At 43.7% G+C, this 17,851-nt stretch overlaps 1 protein-coding gene across 2 annotated transcripts in view; it reads left to right on the top strand.

The window, feature by feature from the left end:
* The window catches only part of LOC126190750 (junctophilin-1), a 960,015-nt gene that overhangs the window by 711,065 nt on the left and 231,099 nt on the right, over window positions 1–17,851 (top strand). For both annotated transcript variants that reach the window (XM_049931259.1, XM_049931258.1), the window contains exon 8: window positions 14,520–14,813. In XM_049931259.1, coding sequence (XP_049787216.1) covers window positions 14,520–14,813 — 294 coding nt within the window. The remainder of the gene's footprint in view (window positions 1–14,519; window positions 14,814–17,851) is intronic.

A 17,851-nucleotide genomic window follows, 5' to 3' on the forward strand; every position in this document is an offset into this window, starting at 1 on the left:
GGATACCTAGTACGCTATTTCGACCAGAAGCTTGGACAGTTACTAACATATTCTTCCGTTTTTCTCAATAGCACTAAAGCAAATAATCTGAAAATCTGTTTGAAAAGAATAGGAGAAGTTAATTTGAAAAAAAAAAAAAAATTGTCAGTTGTCTATGAATGATGCAGCATTAAACTGAAAGGTTTGAAGGAAACTTAATTCTTAGCTAAGGGATAAAGTCCTAGTAGTGCTACTCTCATTGATGTAGGTAGTTGTGACTTGCATGTGGTACATGGTGCTTTTAAAGAGGGCATGAAAGCTACACAGTGGAAAATAACAGAATTTTTGAGTAGTTTACATTTTCTTTTCAAAGATTCGCAATCTAGAATAGGACACTTCTTGCTGACTGCATCGTGTTTTCTTCTAAAGTTTTGTTCAGTTCGATGGGATAAAAATGTGAGAGTAGCCGCGACAGTAAATATAAAGCTAGGTTTCTGAAAAAATTGGACTGAAACAGTTGAGAAAGAAGGTTCAAAAAATCCTCTGGACAAATATAATCTTAAGTCCAAAGTTCTCGCAAGCGCTCTGAAAGATGAAATTCTCCCAGCAAAGTTATCTTTTGTTATTACTGCTGCGACATTCGTTGAACCCGTGTCAAACTCTTTCAGTCAGAAAAGCCGATGGTAGCTTTCCTTTACTTACATATCTAGAAACTTCTGTAATGGACAGAGTTTTAAAGAAAAGTGTGTTAGAGAATACAACTTCGTTATCAGAAGTTGGTCTTCCATCACATCAGCATATGTTACCTGCCAAAGAAATCAACTTACGTTTCCAAACTAACCATGCTTTAAGTACCGAAGTGAAGAATTTGTCAGAACTACAAGTGCTGCAGTTTAGAAATCAGTGCCGTGAAGCGTATTTGGCCATCGTTAAAAAAACTGATGGATAGATCTCCTGTTTCTTTTAAGTTAACGAGGCCATCTCGTCTTGAGCCAGGTACTATAGCAGAAAGCCAGAAACAGCTGAGCAATGACTTGTGTCTTGTTCAGATGCGTTAAGTCGCCAGGGGCTGTGGTTCTCTGGAGCAAAAGCAGACAAAATATAGCAAGATATCAGCAAGTTGCCTGATCCAACTGAAGCAGTAAAAAAGTTCAATTCGGACACACAGACTCTGAATAAATTCTGGTTTTCTCTCATCGCAGACTCGCCTAAGTCTTGTCCAAATTTTCTTTCCATTGTGGAGAATGTACGCTCCTTTCTCACCAAAATGCTGCCCTTGAAAGAGGTTTGTCTGTTAATTCGGATTGCTTAGCAGAGAATCAACACGAGGAAAGTATTGTTACTTTCTAGGTTCCTCACGATGCTGTACAGAATGGTCTTTGTGTGCACAGTGTTTGAGTCCCTAAGAGCCTCATTCACGCTGCACAAAATACTTATCCAAAATATGTGGAATTTGTTGAGAATAAGAAAAGAAGAAGAGAAAAACAAGACAGATGGACAAGAAAGACAAAAAAAGACTACTTCAGGAGAAAAAAGAACTAGACACCAAAAGACAAAAATTTTTACGATAAGCAGCACCTTAAGCAGCAGAAACAGATGCAGAAATTAAGGCTCGGCCACAAAATTTTTAAAATTGGTTAGAGTTAAATGTATACAATATTTTTATTTTATATTTGCTTTCCAAAGATACACTGATATGTAATGGACATTTATGTGAAAAAGAGTTAAGTGAATGGACTAATGTAAAAATATTTCAGGACTAAACTTATGAAGACTCATTAAAAATTTATGTGTAATCGAAGAAAAGCATACATGTTATGTGAAAAGTATAATGTTTCTAAAATAGCTAGCTACTAAGTTAATTCAGAAAAAAATTAATTGCATTTATTTGCGTGGGAAGACTAACAATGGTTTTGGGACTGACGCTGTAACACAGTCTAATTAATCACTTTTAACAATATTTTTCAACAATATTTATACAACCACTTTTTGTTTTTATGAAATTTCAATATTATATAACAATTGTGCTTATCGCAAAATATAATACTTTTTTTGAAATAGTTTACAGAATATTTTGATTTGTCGTGTTAGTTAACTTTTTGTAACTAGATTCTGCAAGTATTTTAATGGGGAATTTTTTTTATCAATGTTACGTATATTTTGTTACTAAAATAAATTACAAACTAGGATTTCTCAATGGCTTGTACAGTCTAATGATAAGATGTGAGTAGCAAGCTGGAATATGCAAAAGACATTTCCTTCCTAACCCGGAAAAATCTTCCGTAAGGTACAATGTGACTCCAAATGAGTGTAGCAGTTGATAATATTGTAAAATCCTCGAACAACTAATCTTCTTCTTCCTCTCCTTCCGTCATGCATTAGGCTTTCCTTCAGCCTGTTGCAGCTACACCTGGTCCTTCCACCTTTTTGCAGGTCTTCCAATGCGTCCTTTACCTTAAGGAGTATATCGCCAAAAATGTAGTGGTAATCTCGATTTCCTCCCTCCCCCTGAACCATGGACCTTGCCGTTGGTGGGGAGGCTTGCGTGCCTCAGCGATACAGATAGCCGTAACGTAGGTACAACCACAACGGAGGGGTATCTGTTGAGAGGCCAGACAAACGTGTGGTTCCTGAAGAGGGGCAGCAGCCTTTTCAGTAGTTGCAAGGGCAACAGTCTGGATGATTGACTGATCTGGCCTTGAAACAATAACCAAAACGGCCTTGCTGTGCTGGTACTGCGAACGGCTGAAAGCAAGGGGAAATTACGGCCGTAATTTTTCCCGAGGGCATGCAGCTTTACTGTATGATTAAATGATGATGGCGTTCTCTTGGGTAAAATATTCCGGAGGTAAAATAGTCCCCCATTCGGATCTCTGGGCGGGGACTACTCAAGAGGACGTCGTTACCAGGAGAAAGAAAACTGGCGTCCTACGGATCGGAGCGTGGAATGTCAGATCACTTAATCGGGCAGGTAGGTTAGAATATTTAAAAAGGGAAATGGATAGGTTAAAGTTAGATGTAGTGGGAATTAGTGAAGTTCGGTGGCAGGAGGAACAAGACTTCTGGTCAGGTGACTACAGGTTTATAAACACAAAGTCAAATAGGGGTAATGCAGGAGTAGGTTTAATAATGAATAAGAAAATAGGAGTGCGGGTAATCTAATACAAATAGCATAGTGAACGTATTATAGTGGCGAAGATAGACACGAAGCCCAGCCTGCTAAAGTAGTACAAGTTTATATGCCAACTAGCTCTGCAGATGACGAACAAATTGAAGAAATGTATGATGAGATAAAATAAAATTATTCAGGTAGTGAAGGGAGACGAAAATTTAATAGTCATGGGTGAATGGAATTCGACAGTAGGAAAAGGGAGAGAAGGAAACATAGTAGGTGAATATGGATTGGGGCTAAGAAATGAAAGAGGAAGCCGTCTGTTAGAATTTTGCACAGAGCATAACTTAATCATAGCTAACACTTGGTTCAAGAATCATAAAAGAAGGTTGTATACACGGAAGAATCCTGGAGATACTAAAAGGTATCAGGTAGATTATATAATGGTAAGACAGAGATCTAGGAACCAGGTTTTAAATTGTAGGACATTTCCAGGGGCAGATATGGACTCTGACCACAATCTATTGGTTATGAACTGTAGATTAAAACTGAAGAAACTGCAAAAAGGTGGGAATTTAAGGAGATGGGAACTGGATAAACTGACTAAACCAGAGGTTGTACAGAGTGTCAGGGAGAGCATAAGGGAACAATTGACAGGAATGGGGGAAAGAAATACAGTAGAAGACGAATGGGTAGCTCTGAGGGATGAAGTAGTGAAGGCAGCAGAGGATCAAGTAGGTAAAAAGACAAGACTAGTAGAAATCCTTGGGTAACAGAAGAAATATTGAATTTAATTGATGAAAGGAGAAAATATAAAAATGCAGTAAATGAAGCAGGCAAAAAGGAATACAAACGTCTCAAAAATGAGATCGACAGGAAGTGCAAAATGGCTAAGCAGGCATGGCTAGAGGACAAATGTAAGGATGTAGAGGCTTATCTCACTAGAGGTAAGATAGATACTGCCTACAGGAAAATTAAAGAGACCTTTGGAGATAAGAGAACCACTTGTATGAACATCAAGAGCTCAGATGGAAACGCAGTTCTAAGCAAAGAAGGGAAAGCAGAAAGGTGGAAGGAGTATATAGAGGGTCTATACAAGGGCGATGTACTTGAGGACAATATTATGGAAACGAAAGAGGATGTAGATGAAGATGAAATGGGAGATACGATACTGCGTGAAGAGTTTGACAGAGCACTGAAAGACCTGAGTCGAGCACACTGGACTCGCATTCGGGAGGACGACGGTTCAATCCCGTCTCCGGCCATCCTGATTTAGGTTTTCCGTGATTTCCCTAAATCGTTTCAGGCAAATGCCGGGATGGTTCCTTTGAAAGGGCACGGCCGATTTCCTTCCCAATCCTTCCCTAACCCGAGCTTGCGCTCCGTCTCTAATGACCTCGTTGTCGACGGGACGTTAAACACTCACCACCACCACCACCTGAGTCGAAACAAGGCCCCCGGAGTAGACAACATTCCATTGGAACTACTGACGGCCTTGGGAGAGCCAGTCCTGACAAAACTCTACCATCTGGTGAGCAAGATGTATGAAACAGGCGAAATACCCTCAGACTTCAAGAAGAATATAATAATTCCAATCCCAAAGAAAGCAGGTGTTGACAGATGTGAAAATTACCGAACTATCAGTTTAATAAGCCACAGCTGCAAATTACTACACGAATTCTTTACAGACGAATGGAAAAACTAGTAGAAGCCGACCTCGGGGAAGATCAGTTTGGATTCCGTAGAAATACTGGAACGCGTGAGGCAATACTGACCTTACGACTTATCTTAGAAGAAAGAATAAGGAAAGGCAAACCTACGTTTCTAGCATTTGTAGACTTAGAGAAAGCTTTTGACAATGTTGACTGGAATACTCTCTTTCAAATTCTGGAGGTGGCAGGGGTAAAACACCGGGAGCGAAAGGCTATTTACAATTTGTACAGAAACCAGATGGCAGTTATAAGAGTCGAGGGACATGAAAGGGAAGCATTGGTTGAGAAGGGAGTAAGACAGGGTTGTAGCCTCTCCCCGATGTTATTCAATCTGTATATTGAGCAAGCAGTAAAGGAAACAAAAGAAAAACTCGGAGTAGGTATTAAAATCCATGGAGAAGAAATAAAAACTTTGAGGCTCGCCGATGACATTGTAATTCTGTCAGAGACAGCAAAGGACTTGGAAGAGCAGTTGAACGGAATGGACAGTGTCTTGAAAGGAGGATATAAGATGAACATCAACAAAAGCAAAACGTGGACAATGGAATGTAGTCGGATTAAGTCGGGTGATGCTGAGGGAATTAGATTAGAAAATGAGACATTTAAAGTAGTAAAGGAGTTTTGCTATTTGGGGAGCAAAATAACTGATGATGGTCGAAGTAGAGAGGATATAAAATGTAGACTGACAGTGGCAAGAAAGCGTTTCTGAAAAAGAGAAATTTGTTAACATCGAGTATAGATTTAAGTGTCAGGAAGTCATTTCTGAAAGTATTTGTATGGAGTGTAGCCATGTATGGAAGTGAAACATGGACGATAAATAGTTTGGAGAAGAAGAGAATAGAAGCTTTCGAAATGTGGTACTACAGAAGAATGCTGAAGATTAGATGGGTAGATCACATAATTAATGAGGAAGTATTGAGTAGGATTAGGGAGAAGAGAAGTTTGCGGCACAACTTGACCAGAAGAAGGGATCGGTTGGTAGGACATGTTCTGAGGCATGAAGGGATCACCAATTTAGTATTGGAGGGCAGCGTGGAGAGTAAAAATCGTAGAGGGAGACCAAGAGATGAATACACTAAGCAGATTCAGAAGGATGTAGGTTGCAGTAGGTACTGGGAGATGAAGAAGCTTGCACAGGATAGAGTAGCATGGAGAGTTGCATCAAACCAGTCTCAGGACTGAAGACCACAACAACAACAACAACAATCTCGATTTGTCCATTCGTAACAGATGGGATATCCATTTTTGTCGGTAATCGTCAGTCTTACTGATTATATCGAAAACATTTAATTCCTCCGTGATATCTATATTTCTTTTGTAGTCTAGCTTGTACCCGAGGAATTTCATTTCATTGCCTTGTAATCTTATTTTATCTTTCTTTTTCATTACCCAAGATTCACTTCCAAGTAGTAAAGTTGGTAGTGACATAACTTTATAACATTTTAGATATGTTTCTGTTCTTACTTTACGTTGGAGGGCTGTCCTGATAGTGCCATTTAAGTAGTTAAATTTCTCACTTTTGTCTTTTTGATCTGGGTCTCCCCTGTATGGATCCCAGAAATTTGAATCTATCTACTTGCTCTATAATCTTGTTGTCTATAATTAGTTTTGATATTATTTTCTCCACAGAAAGCCATGGCTTTTGTTTTTTGTATTGATATTCACATATTACATATCTGGCATCTTTCGCATGTTCGTATTCAGCTCTCTGGAGTCAATCTTCATTATTCGAAATAAACACTTGGTCATCTGCGAATAACGAAGACATAATGTAATCTTTTCGGTTGAAGTTATATGCATAGTCCTTCAGTTTCATTCTCCATTGGCGTATAATGTCGTCAGTATATGTATTAAAAAGCAGTGGAGGGAAGCTGCAACGTTGTCGAACTCCTAAATTAATAACGTTTGTTGTTTCTTCAATATCCCCAATTATTTGGATTCTTGTATTGGCGTAGATCTTTTGAACTACCTTTACAATATGTATTGGTATACATCTTCTTATTAAAATTTTCGGACAACTAATAAAATATGCAACATATTAAAAATTAGAATTAATCCAGCCAGAAATTTGAAATTGGGTGTGGAGTAGACACGATGAGTAGTCTTAGTGCGGCGGATTGTCATGACTTCCGCTCACAAACCACCACATGCCCGTAATTACGGGAACTGCATCAGGCATTAGGTGCTGCAAAACCTGCTGAATCGTAGCAATGAGTTGTCAGATCCATGCCACGCAGAAATGCCGCTGTGTTGTGCAGAGCAGGTGAACGAGCATGATATTAAGCAGTTGGTGGTAACGGTTTGGCTCGTCGGTGGACATAAACAGTGATACGTGCTGCAGATGTTCGTTACTCATCTTGTACCGGGATAGTACTGTATTCTTTCCCTTTGTTAACTTACAGCTGACTAAGCATATTTTTAATGTGTACACATCTTAGATAATTTAAGCCATTAAATACCAGAGCTAGCCCCGCTAGGTTTACTTCGACAGAAATATTTGACAACTCTCCTCAACGTCTTTGATCATCTACGAATGTCATGTGTGAATTTCTTTCATAAAAACATAGATTATAATTCACATAATGATGAGACATATCCATTTCCGACAGTGTATGGTTTTATATTTCGAATAGAACCATTTTACAATTGACACATTGGTGTAACGGGAACAGTGATGCTTGGCAATGCTCTGCATATGCAGTTACCTATAAATCCTTCAACATAGTGAGCACGTGACGCTAGAGATCGAACTGCGATTGACTGCCGGCTGCGTCCTTTCTCTTGACTCACTGAAACTTCAACCACAAAGTTCTCCAAATATAAGGATAACTCCTGACGTTGATGGAGGTGACAGCTGTCGAAAATTCGAGAACTTTAACGCAATTGACGCGTCTAAAACAGAGTGGATGTTACTCAAATATATACACTCCTGGAAATTGAAATAAGAACACCGTGAATTCATTGTCCCAGGAAGGGGAAACTTTATTGACACATTCCTGGGGTCAGATACATCACATGATCACACTGACAGAACCACAGGCACATAGACACAGGCAACAGAGCATGCACAATGTCGGCACTAGTACAGTGTATATCCACCTTTCGCAGCAATGCAGGCTGCTATTCTCCCATGGAGACGATCGTAGAGATGCTGGATGTAGTCCTGTGGAACGGCTTGCCATGCCATTTCCACCTGGCGCCTCAGTTGGACCAGCGTTCGTGCTGGACGTGCAGACCGCGTGAGACGACGCTTCATCCAGTCCCAAACATGCTCAATGGGGGACAGATCCGGAGATCTTGCTGGCCAGGGTAGTTGACTTACACCTTCTAGAGCACGTTGGGTGGCACGGGATACATGCGGACGTGCATTGTCCTGTTGGAACAGCAAGTTCCCTTGCCGGTCTAGGAATGGTAGAACGATGGGTTCGATGACTGTTTGGATGTACCGTGCACCATTCAGTGTCCCCTCGACGATCACCAGTGGTGTACGGCCAGTGTAGGACATCGCTCCCCGCACCATGATGCCGGGTGTTGGCCCTGTGTGCCTCGGTCGTATGCAGTCCTCATTGTGGCGCTCACCTGCACGGCGCCAAACACGCATACGACCATCATTGGCACCAAGGCAGAAGCGACTCTCATCGCTGAAGACGACACGTCTCCATTCGTCCCTCCATTCACGCCTGTCGCGACACCACTGGAGGCGGGCTGCACGATGTTGGGGCGTGAGCGGAAGACGGCCTAACGGTGTGCGGGACCGTAGCCCAGCTTCATGGAGACGGTTGCGAATGGTCCTCGCCGATACCCCAGGAGCAACAGTGTCCCTAATTTGCTGGGAAGTGGCGGTGCGGTCCCCTACGGCACTGCGTAGGATCCTACGGTCTTGGCGTGCATCCGTGCGTCGCTGCGGTCCGGTCCCAGGTCGACGGGCACGTGCACCTTCCGCCGACCACTGGCGACAACATCGATGTACTGTGGAGACCTCACGCCCCACGTGTTGAGCAATTCGGCGGTACGTCCACCCGGCCTCCCGCATGCCCACTATACGCCCTCGCTGAAAGTCCGTCAACTGCACATACGGTTCACGTCCACGCTGTCGCGGCATGCTACCAGTGTTAAAGACTGCGATGGAGCTCCGTATGCCACGGCAAACTGGCTGACACTGAGGGCGGCGGTGCACAAATGCTGCGCAGCTAGCGCCATTCGACTGCCAACACCGCGGTTCCTGGTGTGTCCGCTGTGCCGTGCGTGTGATCATTGCTTGTACAGCCCTCTCGCAGTGTCCGGAGCAAGTATGGTGGGTCTGACACACCGGTGTCAATGTGTTCTTTTTTCCATTTCAGGGAGTGTAGTTTCGTTGTATCGCGGCGGTAACATCAACGCTGTTCCTACGAATCTCGCGTCCCCGTCGTTCGCATTACGGAAAGGGCATACGACTGAACTGACATGTAGCTTGAACCTATGTACCTACACGCTTTTCTCCTGAAAGCACTGTGCCCGAATTGCTGTAGAACGGCCTTCCTCTGCCCGTGCGACGGGCTGTAGGCAGATGCGCTCCAGTTGTCGCGTAACTTAAACATTCGAAAGCAACAGGTGGCCGACGCCTTGCGCGCCCCGTTAATTGTACTGGCTACCTATCACCTGGACCTAGCTGCGCCAACCACCTCTCGTGATCTCCCTCCCAGAGAGAATTTGTAATTATTTTGTGAGGTAAAACAAATGGTTGTTTGAAGCAGCAAACTTCTTACTAACGTACGCTCTACTTAAAATTGTTCCCCCATGACTGGCTTGTAGTTTCTCTTCATAATCATGGTGTTATTTTTATTGTTTATTTTATACCTTCTTAATAGCGTGTCGGTAGCGATTCTCGTGGCATTTATTTGACAAGTCGGTGGCAGGTTTCCGTACGTATGTGGCAGCACATGTCTATGCACTGGTCACGCAATTTTCGTAATTACGGCCGGATGGTTTGTAGGCAAGGAACTGGCACCCGACGGCGTCCCAGATGGATTTCATCTGTTTCACGTTAGGTGAATTTGGTGGCCATGGCACGAACGTCAGTTCACTATCATGTTTGTCGAACCACTACATCACGATTGTCGCCTTGTGACAAGGAAGTTTACCTGTTGGAAGATGTCATACACATCGTGGAATACATCAAGTGTGAAAGTGGTCCACAATAATGTTTTCATAGCCTGCGGCTTCATGGTACCTTCCCTTTACCATGAAAGCCCAGTTTAATGTCCTCCATAGCGTAATATTGCCCCCCTCGTCCCCAGCTTCCGTCCGTGGCGTGGTGCATGTTTCATGGGACCTGTTCGTCTGGACGACGGCATTCCCGGACACTACCATCAGCCTGAAGTAGCAAGAAACGTGATTCATCGTAGCAGGAGACACGTTTACAAAGATCTATGGTCCACTCTGGACAAACCTAATGATTCCCTGCGTACTATATTCGTAAATGACCCCGTCGTTGAGTCAACATGGGAACACATATGAGTCGTCTGCTGTGGAAGCCCATGTTCAACATATGTGTTCAACAGTCTACTCAGAAACACTTAAACCTGCACGAGCATTGCACTGTGTCGTGAGATTCACTGTACTTCGCCACGTGTACTGCTTTACAAAGCAGGCAGTCCTCCGACAACCACGTTCTGTGATGAAGGGTCGACGTGCAGAACCTTGACACCTACTCGTGGTTTTATCGCTTTTTTAACGACTTTCCGTGAATGCTCATGACAGAAGCACACGAACAGCCAGTCAGCTCGGCTTTTTCGAAGTATTCGTTCCACGCCCTGTGCATGTCAATCTGCCCTTTGACAGTATCGCTTACGTCAATGTAGTTCCCCATTGGCGGTCCGTATCGTCGCTAGAATGATTAATCATTTGTCTGGGGCAGATCTATAGCGTATACAGATTATTGTGGCATTGTTGTCCGGAAGACGTCGAGGGGTTGTTCAGCCAAGTAATTTGAAAGGAATTCGTTGTTCCACCTACAATGGGCACTTCCCACGCGGTGTATGATAACTGTGTCGTAAGAGCATCTGCTCAGTGTAGATGACTGTAACGAAAGTGTCATGGCCCGCATCTCGTGGTCGTGCGGTAGCGTTCTCGCTTCCCACGCCCGGGTTCCCGGGTTCGATTCCCGGCGGGGTCAGGGATTTTCTCTGCCTCGTGATGGCTGGGTGTTGTGTGCTGTCCTTAGGTTAGTTATAGGTTTAAGTAGTTCTAAGTTCTAGGGGACTGATGACCATAGATGTTAAGTCCCATAGTGCTCAGAGCCATTTGAACCATTTTTGAAAGTGTCTTGTTTATCTCGATTAATAATGGGTGACAGGAAGGAGTGAAACTAGGGTCCGGTGCATGAACTGGTAGTCTCGAATAGTACGTATGGAGACCGCCGGGCTGAACGTGCCGGATCAACATCAACAGGGTAATATGCCCTCACTCCGTGAGATTCTGTGGAAAGGTTTGGAATTAATTGGCTGATAGTCGCACGAAACCTAGTGATCCGAAACTTCACACCACCACTTTTCGCCCCCGTTCAGACAAATACTGATGCTCAATATTTCTTACACCACCAGAATCAACTACCTCTGAGTCGAGTGACATCATAGAGGTGTGCGTTAGTGACTAACAATATTTTTAAAGTCCTGTATTACGCTATAGAATAATAATGTCGTGCGGCGCAACGCCCGGTGCAAATCTTTCAGTTGGTCGCCACTTCGCCGACTTGTGTGTCCTTGAGCTAACAGGACCTGGAGTTCCGAGGCGATCACCCATCCAGGTGCTGAGATGGTCCGACGTTTCTTAACTTCGGTGATCGGCTGAGAGCCGGCATATTGAACGTGGCAAGGCCATTGACTTCCAATGTGCGGAAATAAAATTAATTAGAACATTGTATAATTGTTGCACAAAGCTTAACCATTATCAACATACCCTTCAAATTATATACTATAAGCAAGAATTTTTTTAAAAAAGTGACAATACCAGTGTACTTTTGTAACAACAAAAATATTTTTTAAACATAAACTGATTTTGAGTTATTGCCGCAGAGTATTTTCTTGATGCTACGCTATGTATTGTTTGAACTGGTTTGAAATGTAAGTTAGAGAAATTCAAGAGCAAAATTGCAACCATTTGCACAAAATATATTTGCCCTGAAATAAGTCCAGTGCAACACAGATCAGTACTTCTCTCTCTGTTGCATGTCTCATGTGTAGTTTCAAAGAGTCTGCATTGTAAGTCTATTTTCTTTGTAGACGACTTTCTGCAAGTGTCATTTTCGGTTCGTACTATATCTCGAGAACCAGGCGTAGGAAGAAAATACAACAGCACATTGTTGTGTATACAATTTCTTTTTCAAAATTTTTTATAAGTAGAAAGAATATGTATTTCAGAAACAATTGGTTTAAATGTCGTTCTAAACTGACCCCAAAAAAGAAAATGAAACCGCACATTTGTACGTCACAGCACAACAGTGTCTTTCTCGCAGCTTGTTGTAAGAGAAAACCTCTTGTTTGAAAAATTTATAGCGTATATTCGCCCAGTGGTTATTGCAGTAACATACACAAATCTGAAGTAAATCGGTAAAGAACTTTTTTAGATCTTTGATAACAATGTGTCTCCTATATATAAAGTGGACATATATGTATTGTATCCATTATGTAGCATATGACGGAGCGAGCCCTACGGAAAACTTCGAAGTAAATCAGTGAAGAACTTCTCGAGATTTTTGCAAACAGCGTTTCCACGTATGTCTTCCTGAATGTTTATTAAAGTATCATGTAAAATTTTAAGTGAATCGGTTAACTTTTCGAGACGATTGCTAACAAAGCTTCCTTTTTATATATGTATGTATTACAGAAATGTGTAATGTAATGTCTGTTCGAACGTTTCTTAGAGTCTCGTATCACAATTTGAGGTCAGAAGTAGTTTTCGAGATACTTGGTAACAACGTTCCCATTTTATACATTAAATATATTTATGTATTTATTTTAGCCTATGACCGTCTGAATGTATATTACAACACAGCGAAAAATCTGAAGCATATCCGTCAACAACTTTGAGATTTTCGGTAACAGCGTCAAAGGACGACCTGTCTTTATACAGAAGTGTAGATAATTTCGGTCCTGCATTAATATAAATCGGCGAAGGAGACAGGCTGGTATACAGGAACGAAACGAGGACGGAGCATTGCGTCAACCCGACAATGTACACTCCTGGAAATTGAAATAAGAACACCGTGAATTCATTGTCCCAGGAAGGGGAAACATTATTGACACATTCCTGGGGTCAGATACATCACATGATCACACTGACAGAACCACAGGCACATAGACACAGGCAACAGAGCATGCACAATGTCGACACTAGTACAGTGTATATCCACCTTTCGCAGCAATGCAGGCTGCTATTCTCCCATGGAGACGATCGTAGAGATGCTGTATGTAGTCCTGTGGAACGGCTTGCCATGCCATTTCCACCTGGCGCCTCAGTTGGACCAGCGTTCGTGCTGGACGTGCAGACCGCGTGAGACGACGCTTCATCCAGTCCCAAACATGCTCAATGGGGGACAGATCCGGAGATCTTGCTGGCCAGGGTAGTTGACTTACACCTTCTAGAGCACGTTGGGTGGCACGGGATACATGCGGACGTGCATTGTCCTGTTGGAACAGCAAGTTCCCTTGCCGGTCTAGGAATGGTAGAACGATGGGTTCGATGACGGTTTGGATGTACCGTGCACTATTCAGTGATCCCTCGACGATCACCAGTGGTGTACGGCCAGTGTAGGAGATCGCTCCCCACACCATGATGCCGGGTGTTGGCCCTGTGTGCCTCGGTCGTATGCAGTCCTGATTGTGGCGCTCACCTGCACGGCGCCAAACACGCATACGACCATCATTGGCACCAAGGCAGAAGCGACTCTCATCGCTGAAGACGACACGTCTCCATTCGTCCCTCCATTCACGCCTGTCGCGACACCACTGGAGGCGGGCTGCACGATGTTGGGGCGTGAGCGGAAGACGGCCTAACGGTGTGCGGGACCGTAGCCCAGCTTCATGGAGACGGTTGCGAATGGTCCTCGCCGATACCCCAGGAGCAACAGTGTCCCTAATTTGCTGGGAAGTGGCGGTGCGGTCCCCTACGGCACTGCGTAGGATCATACGGTCTTGGCGTGCATCCGTGCGTCGCTGCGGTCCGGTCCCAGGTCGACGGGCAGGTGCACCTTCCGCCGACCACTGGCGACAACATCGATGTACTGTGGAGACCTCACGCCCCACGTGTTGAGCAATTCGGCGGTACGTCCACCCGGCCTCCCGCATGCCCACTATACGCCCTCGCTCAAAGTCCGTCAACTGCACATACGGTTCACGTCCACGCTGTCGCGGCATGCTACCAGTGTTAAAGACTGCGATGGAGCTCCGTATGCCACGGCAAACTGGCTGACACTGACGGCGGCGGTGCACAAATGCTGCGCAGCTAGCGCCATTCGACGGCCAACACCGCGGTTCCTGGTGTGTCCGCTGTGCCGTGCGTGTGATCATTGCTTGTACAGCCCTCTCGCAGTGTCCGGAGCAAGTATGGTGGGTCTGACTCACCGGTGTCAATGTGTTCTTTTTTCCATTTCCAGGAGTGTATTAGGGGCGGAGGTCGGACGGAACCTTTGCGGCAGAGTGGTGTAGGACGATAATGCAGAGACGTTCCTTTTCCGACAGGTGGGGAACGCCGTGTCGTACGAAGACGGCGTGCCAGTCGGGGGCGGCGTCGGCGGCGGCGGGAGCGTCGGCGGCGGCGGCGGCGGGTCGCTGCAGCGCAACACGCCGCACGTGAAGGCGGCGGGCGGCGAGCCGCCGGGCTTCAGCTACCAGCAGACGATGACGGACCGCTTCGACCACTACAAGCGGCCGCCCAGCCGCGACTCCTCGGTGGACCGCTACGCGCGCGCCACCGCCTCCGCGCGGCTCAGCATGGCGCCCTCCTCCAGGCAGCCCTCCGTCGACAAGGCCGTGGTGCGTGCCCGCCGCTCTCCCTTTGCCTACTGTCGTATTGACCCTCTTTCTCTTCATCTACTTCCCATGTTGTTTCCTTTTTCTTTCCAGTAGAGCTGTCGGGTATCGTACGTGTTCGTTGCTACTGACAAGAGGAATCCGCCGTAGGTCGTTCTCTGATACAGTCGAAACTTGGCACGGTGAAAGAAGGGTGAAAATAAAGGCAAACCTGAATAAAACTTCCTCGGTTTTCTAGCTGCGTCAATTCCAATAAAATCCTCGAGCTTTCGGTCGCTATCGCTGCCATCGTCGTCAGGAGTAAAAACCACTGACTTCCGGGATTGACACTGTTTTCGGCTTATATACAGACGACTGCGGCCTCTGGCATCTAACGGAGAGGGCCGAAACGACGCGTGCGTGGTTGGTGAGTTGGGCAGCTCACAGCAGCTGCGGCCCGCTGCGGGAGCGAGTGACGTCAGATGCCGCTCCCGTCTCTCTACAATCCTTTTTTTCCTTTCGGTATCCAAAGCCCACACCCACGTCCTGCTAATTTTGCACCCTTGATCTCTGTTTAAATTGTTGCTGTTTATTCTGCTCTCAGCCGCAACCTGAAAAAAAAAAAAATATGTTGACGCATGGGCCTCGTGTTTCCAAACTGTATGTTGTGTTCGTTTTTCAGGCAATGCTCACCTATGGCCAAGTAGAAAAGCTCCTGTTGTTTAATATGTCTCTGGTGCTTTGTACAACGCTCTGCGACTGTGCGAATTGTCTGGCGTATACAGGGTGAACATTAATAAAACCAACAGCACCAGGGACAGATTCTTGACTGGAAGTCGAGGAGTAAAAGGTCCTTTGAAGATGTGTCGGGAAATGGACAGTGCTCGTGCTACGACAACAAATCGTCCCTGAACATAGTACAGGGCTGCATCGCATCCACAGCACAACAGATGTTAAACGTGGCCTCCATGGGATTGCAGATGATAGGGCTATTAACGCTTATCGTACAGTACGCTCCGTTACTCATATAGTTTGCAGAACACAAGGAGCACAAATACTTACTAAAACAAAAAAAATATTCTGCTTCTCATGCCTGTCCGAAGTAGTGAAACCTTGGGAGGTAATTGTAGCTATGTTTGCCCCTCCTTCTTTATTCTCTTGACCACTCTCCTTGCCTCCATTGCGCTAGAAATTGGGGAATTCAAATATATAATATTTTGTTTTGGGGGAACCAACGCTAGTCTCCTACTGTGTTTCTTCCAGTCAGATGTGATTACGGTTAAATTTATCCGCAGTCGGTTTCGAGGCATAGACGCCTTCATCTTCTGGCAATTTAGCTGTGTTACCGATGTGCTGATGCGTCTTACACTTACCACAGTAGAGGATAGTGGGATACATCAACAGGATACACTTGTGGTGGTGTATCACGTGAACCACAGGGTTCAAGTGCCTGAAAATCAAGTCGACGTTTCTTCGAAATCGTTAAAATAAATTAAAATTATAAACACAGCTCAGCGAAACAAAAGTAGTAAGAGAATAACCTACATTCCCCATAAAAAATTCTGTATATTGTTGATGTTTGCATTGCTCGTATTGAAAGTTTGTATCCTTTTTCTATTTTTTACTTCTTACTCCTATTGCAGAGATTTCTAAACCATTCTGTTGCATAATTTCTCCAACATATTTCAAGGAACTAACACTCCCTGTTTCAAGTATTTGTGTTTCTATAAATTTTTAACTGTTAATTTTTTAATTGTTTTATAGCATTTGTGTTTGTAATTTATGTTCATAATGACTTTATCTCTTTCAACTCAGACCAGTTCTGCTTATTATTTTTCTCCAATATTTATTTAAGTAATTTCTTGTTACACTTTCTGAGAGAATTGCAGAGTCTTCTGCAAATGTTAGCCATTTGACCCTAATGCAAAAAAAAAAAAAAATACATTAAGTAAGCAGAGAAAGTCATTAACTAAACTGTTAACTCTTTAATTTCATTTGACAAAGTGGCAGAGCTCTATGTGTCATTGTGATAATCGTTTCCTACTTCCACTGCATTGTTCTGATGGTGCTCAGTGTAGGCCGATACGTACCAATGTTTTGAAGCATTTTGTGATTATGTCAAATAGAAATATTGTGTTCGTAACTGACTTTCATTCCATTCGATTCACTCCCTTGATTAATTGGTTTCTTAAGTTTCAGATTCAGATCCATACATTCTTCTAAAACACAAGTATAGTTTATAGATAATGATTACACACTCCCAGGTCTTACACAGTTTTTATTTCAAATGGCTCAGTTATTTTGTCCGTAAATTTCTCTTCAGATATTGTGATTCATAAAGTGTCAATGATTATGGGCAGGAGACCAGAGCCAGTATGGGAGGAATCAGTTTCATCTTAGGTGAAGCACCTCTTATTGTCTCTGTTGTCAGTGTCTACTGGGGTCAATTTCTCCCTGAGACAAGGGGCCCATTTTGTACAAGTCATGCACTTCACCTTATCACTTAAGTTAATGATGTGTCTTAATTTATTCCACAATTAGTGTAATTAATGACATATAACTTTATTTATAACCCAATTATGATGGGCTATTACCTAAAATTACGGATATTTCACAGAAGTCCAAAGAAAACCAACCTCTCCCCTAGCCTAACAAACCAATAGTGACTATTCACTTGTGTTCAGTACACCACAGTTTAGTGTTCGTGACTAACTATCAGTCACATTCCTCATTCGGGTTCTGTCATCTGCCTTAACCTTTTCTGCAATTTCATTTTTTTTTCTTAATTTACAGCAGAGTATTGTCCCAATGACATTTCTGCTCCGTGTGGCTCACAAGATACTAAATACCAGACTTTCAATATTTCATAAATACCACAATGCATTATTTAAGCAGTTTACACTGATGTCCTACATTTAAACAACTGACGGCCAACTATGTTCTTGGTAATTAATACTTAACACTGATTTGATGCGTAGTAACCTGGCGTGTAGACGTGTTAGAAACAATTACCTACGAAAAAAATGGTTCAAATGGCTCTGAGAACTATGGGACTCAACTTC

This window comes from Schistocerca cancellata, chromosome 6 (genome assembly GCF_023864275.1).
Source record: "Schistocerca cancellata isolate TAMUIC-IGC-003103 chromosome 6, iqSchCanc2.1, whole genome shotgun sequence".
NCBI classification, from domain to species: Eukaryota; Metazoa; Arthropoda; class Insecta; order Orthoptera; family Acrididae; genus Schistocerca; species Schistocerca cancellata.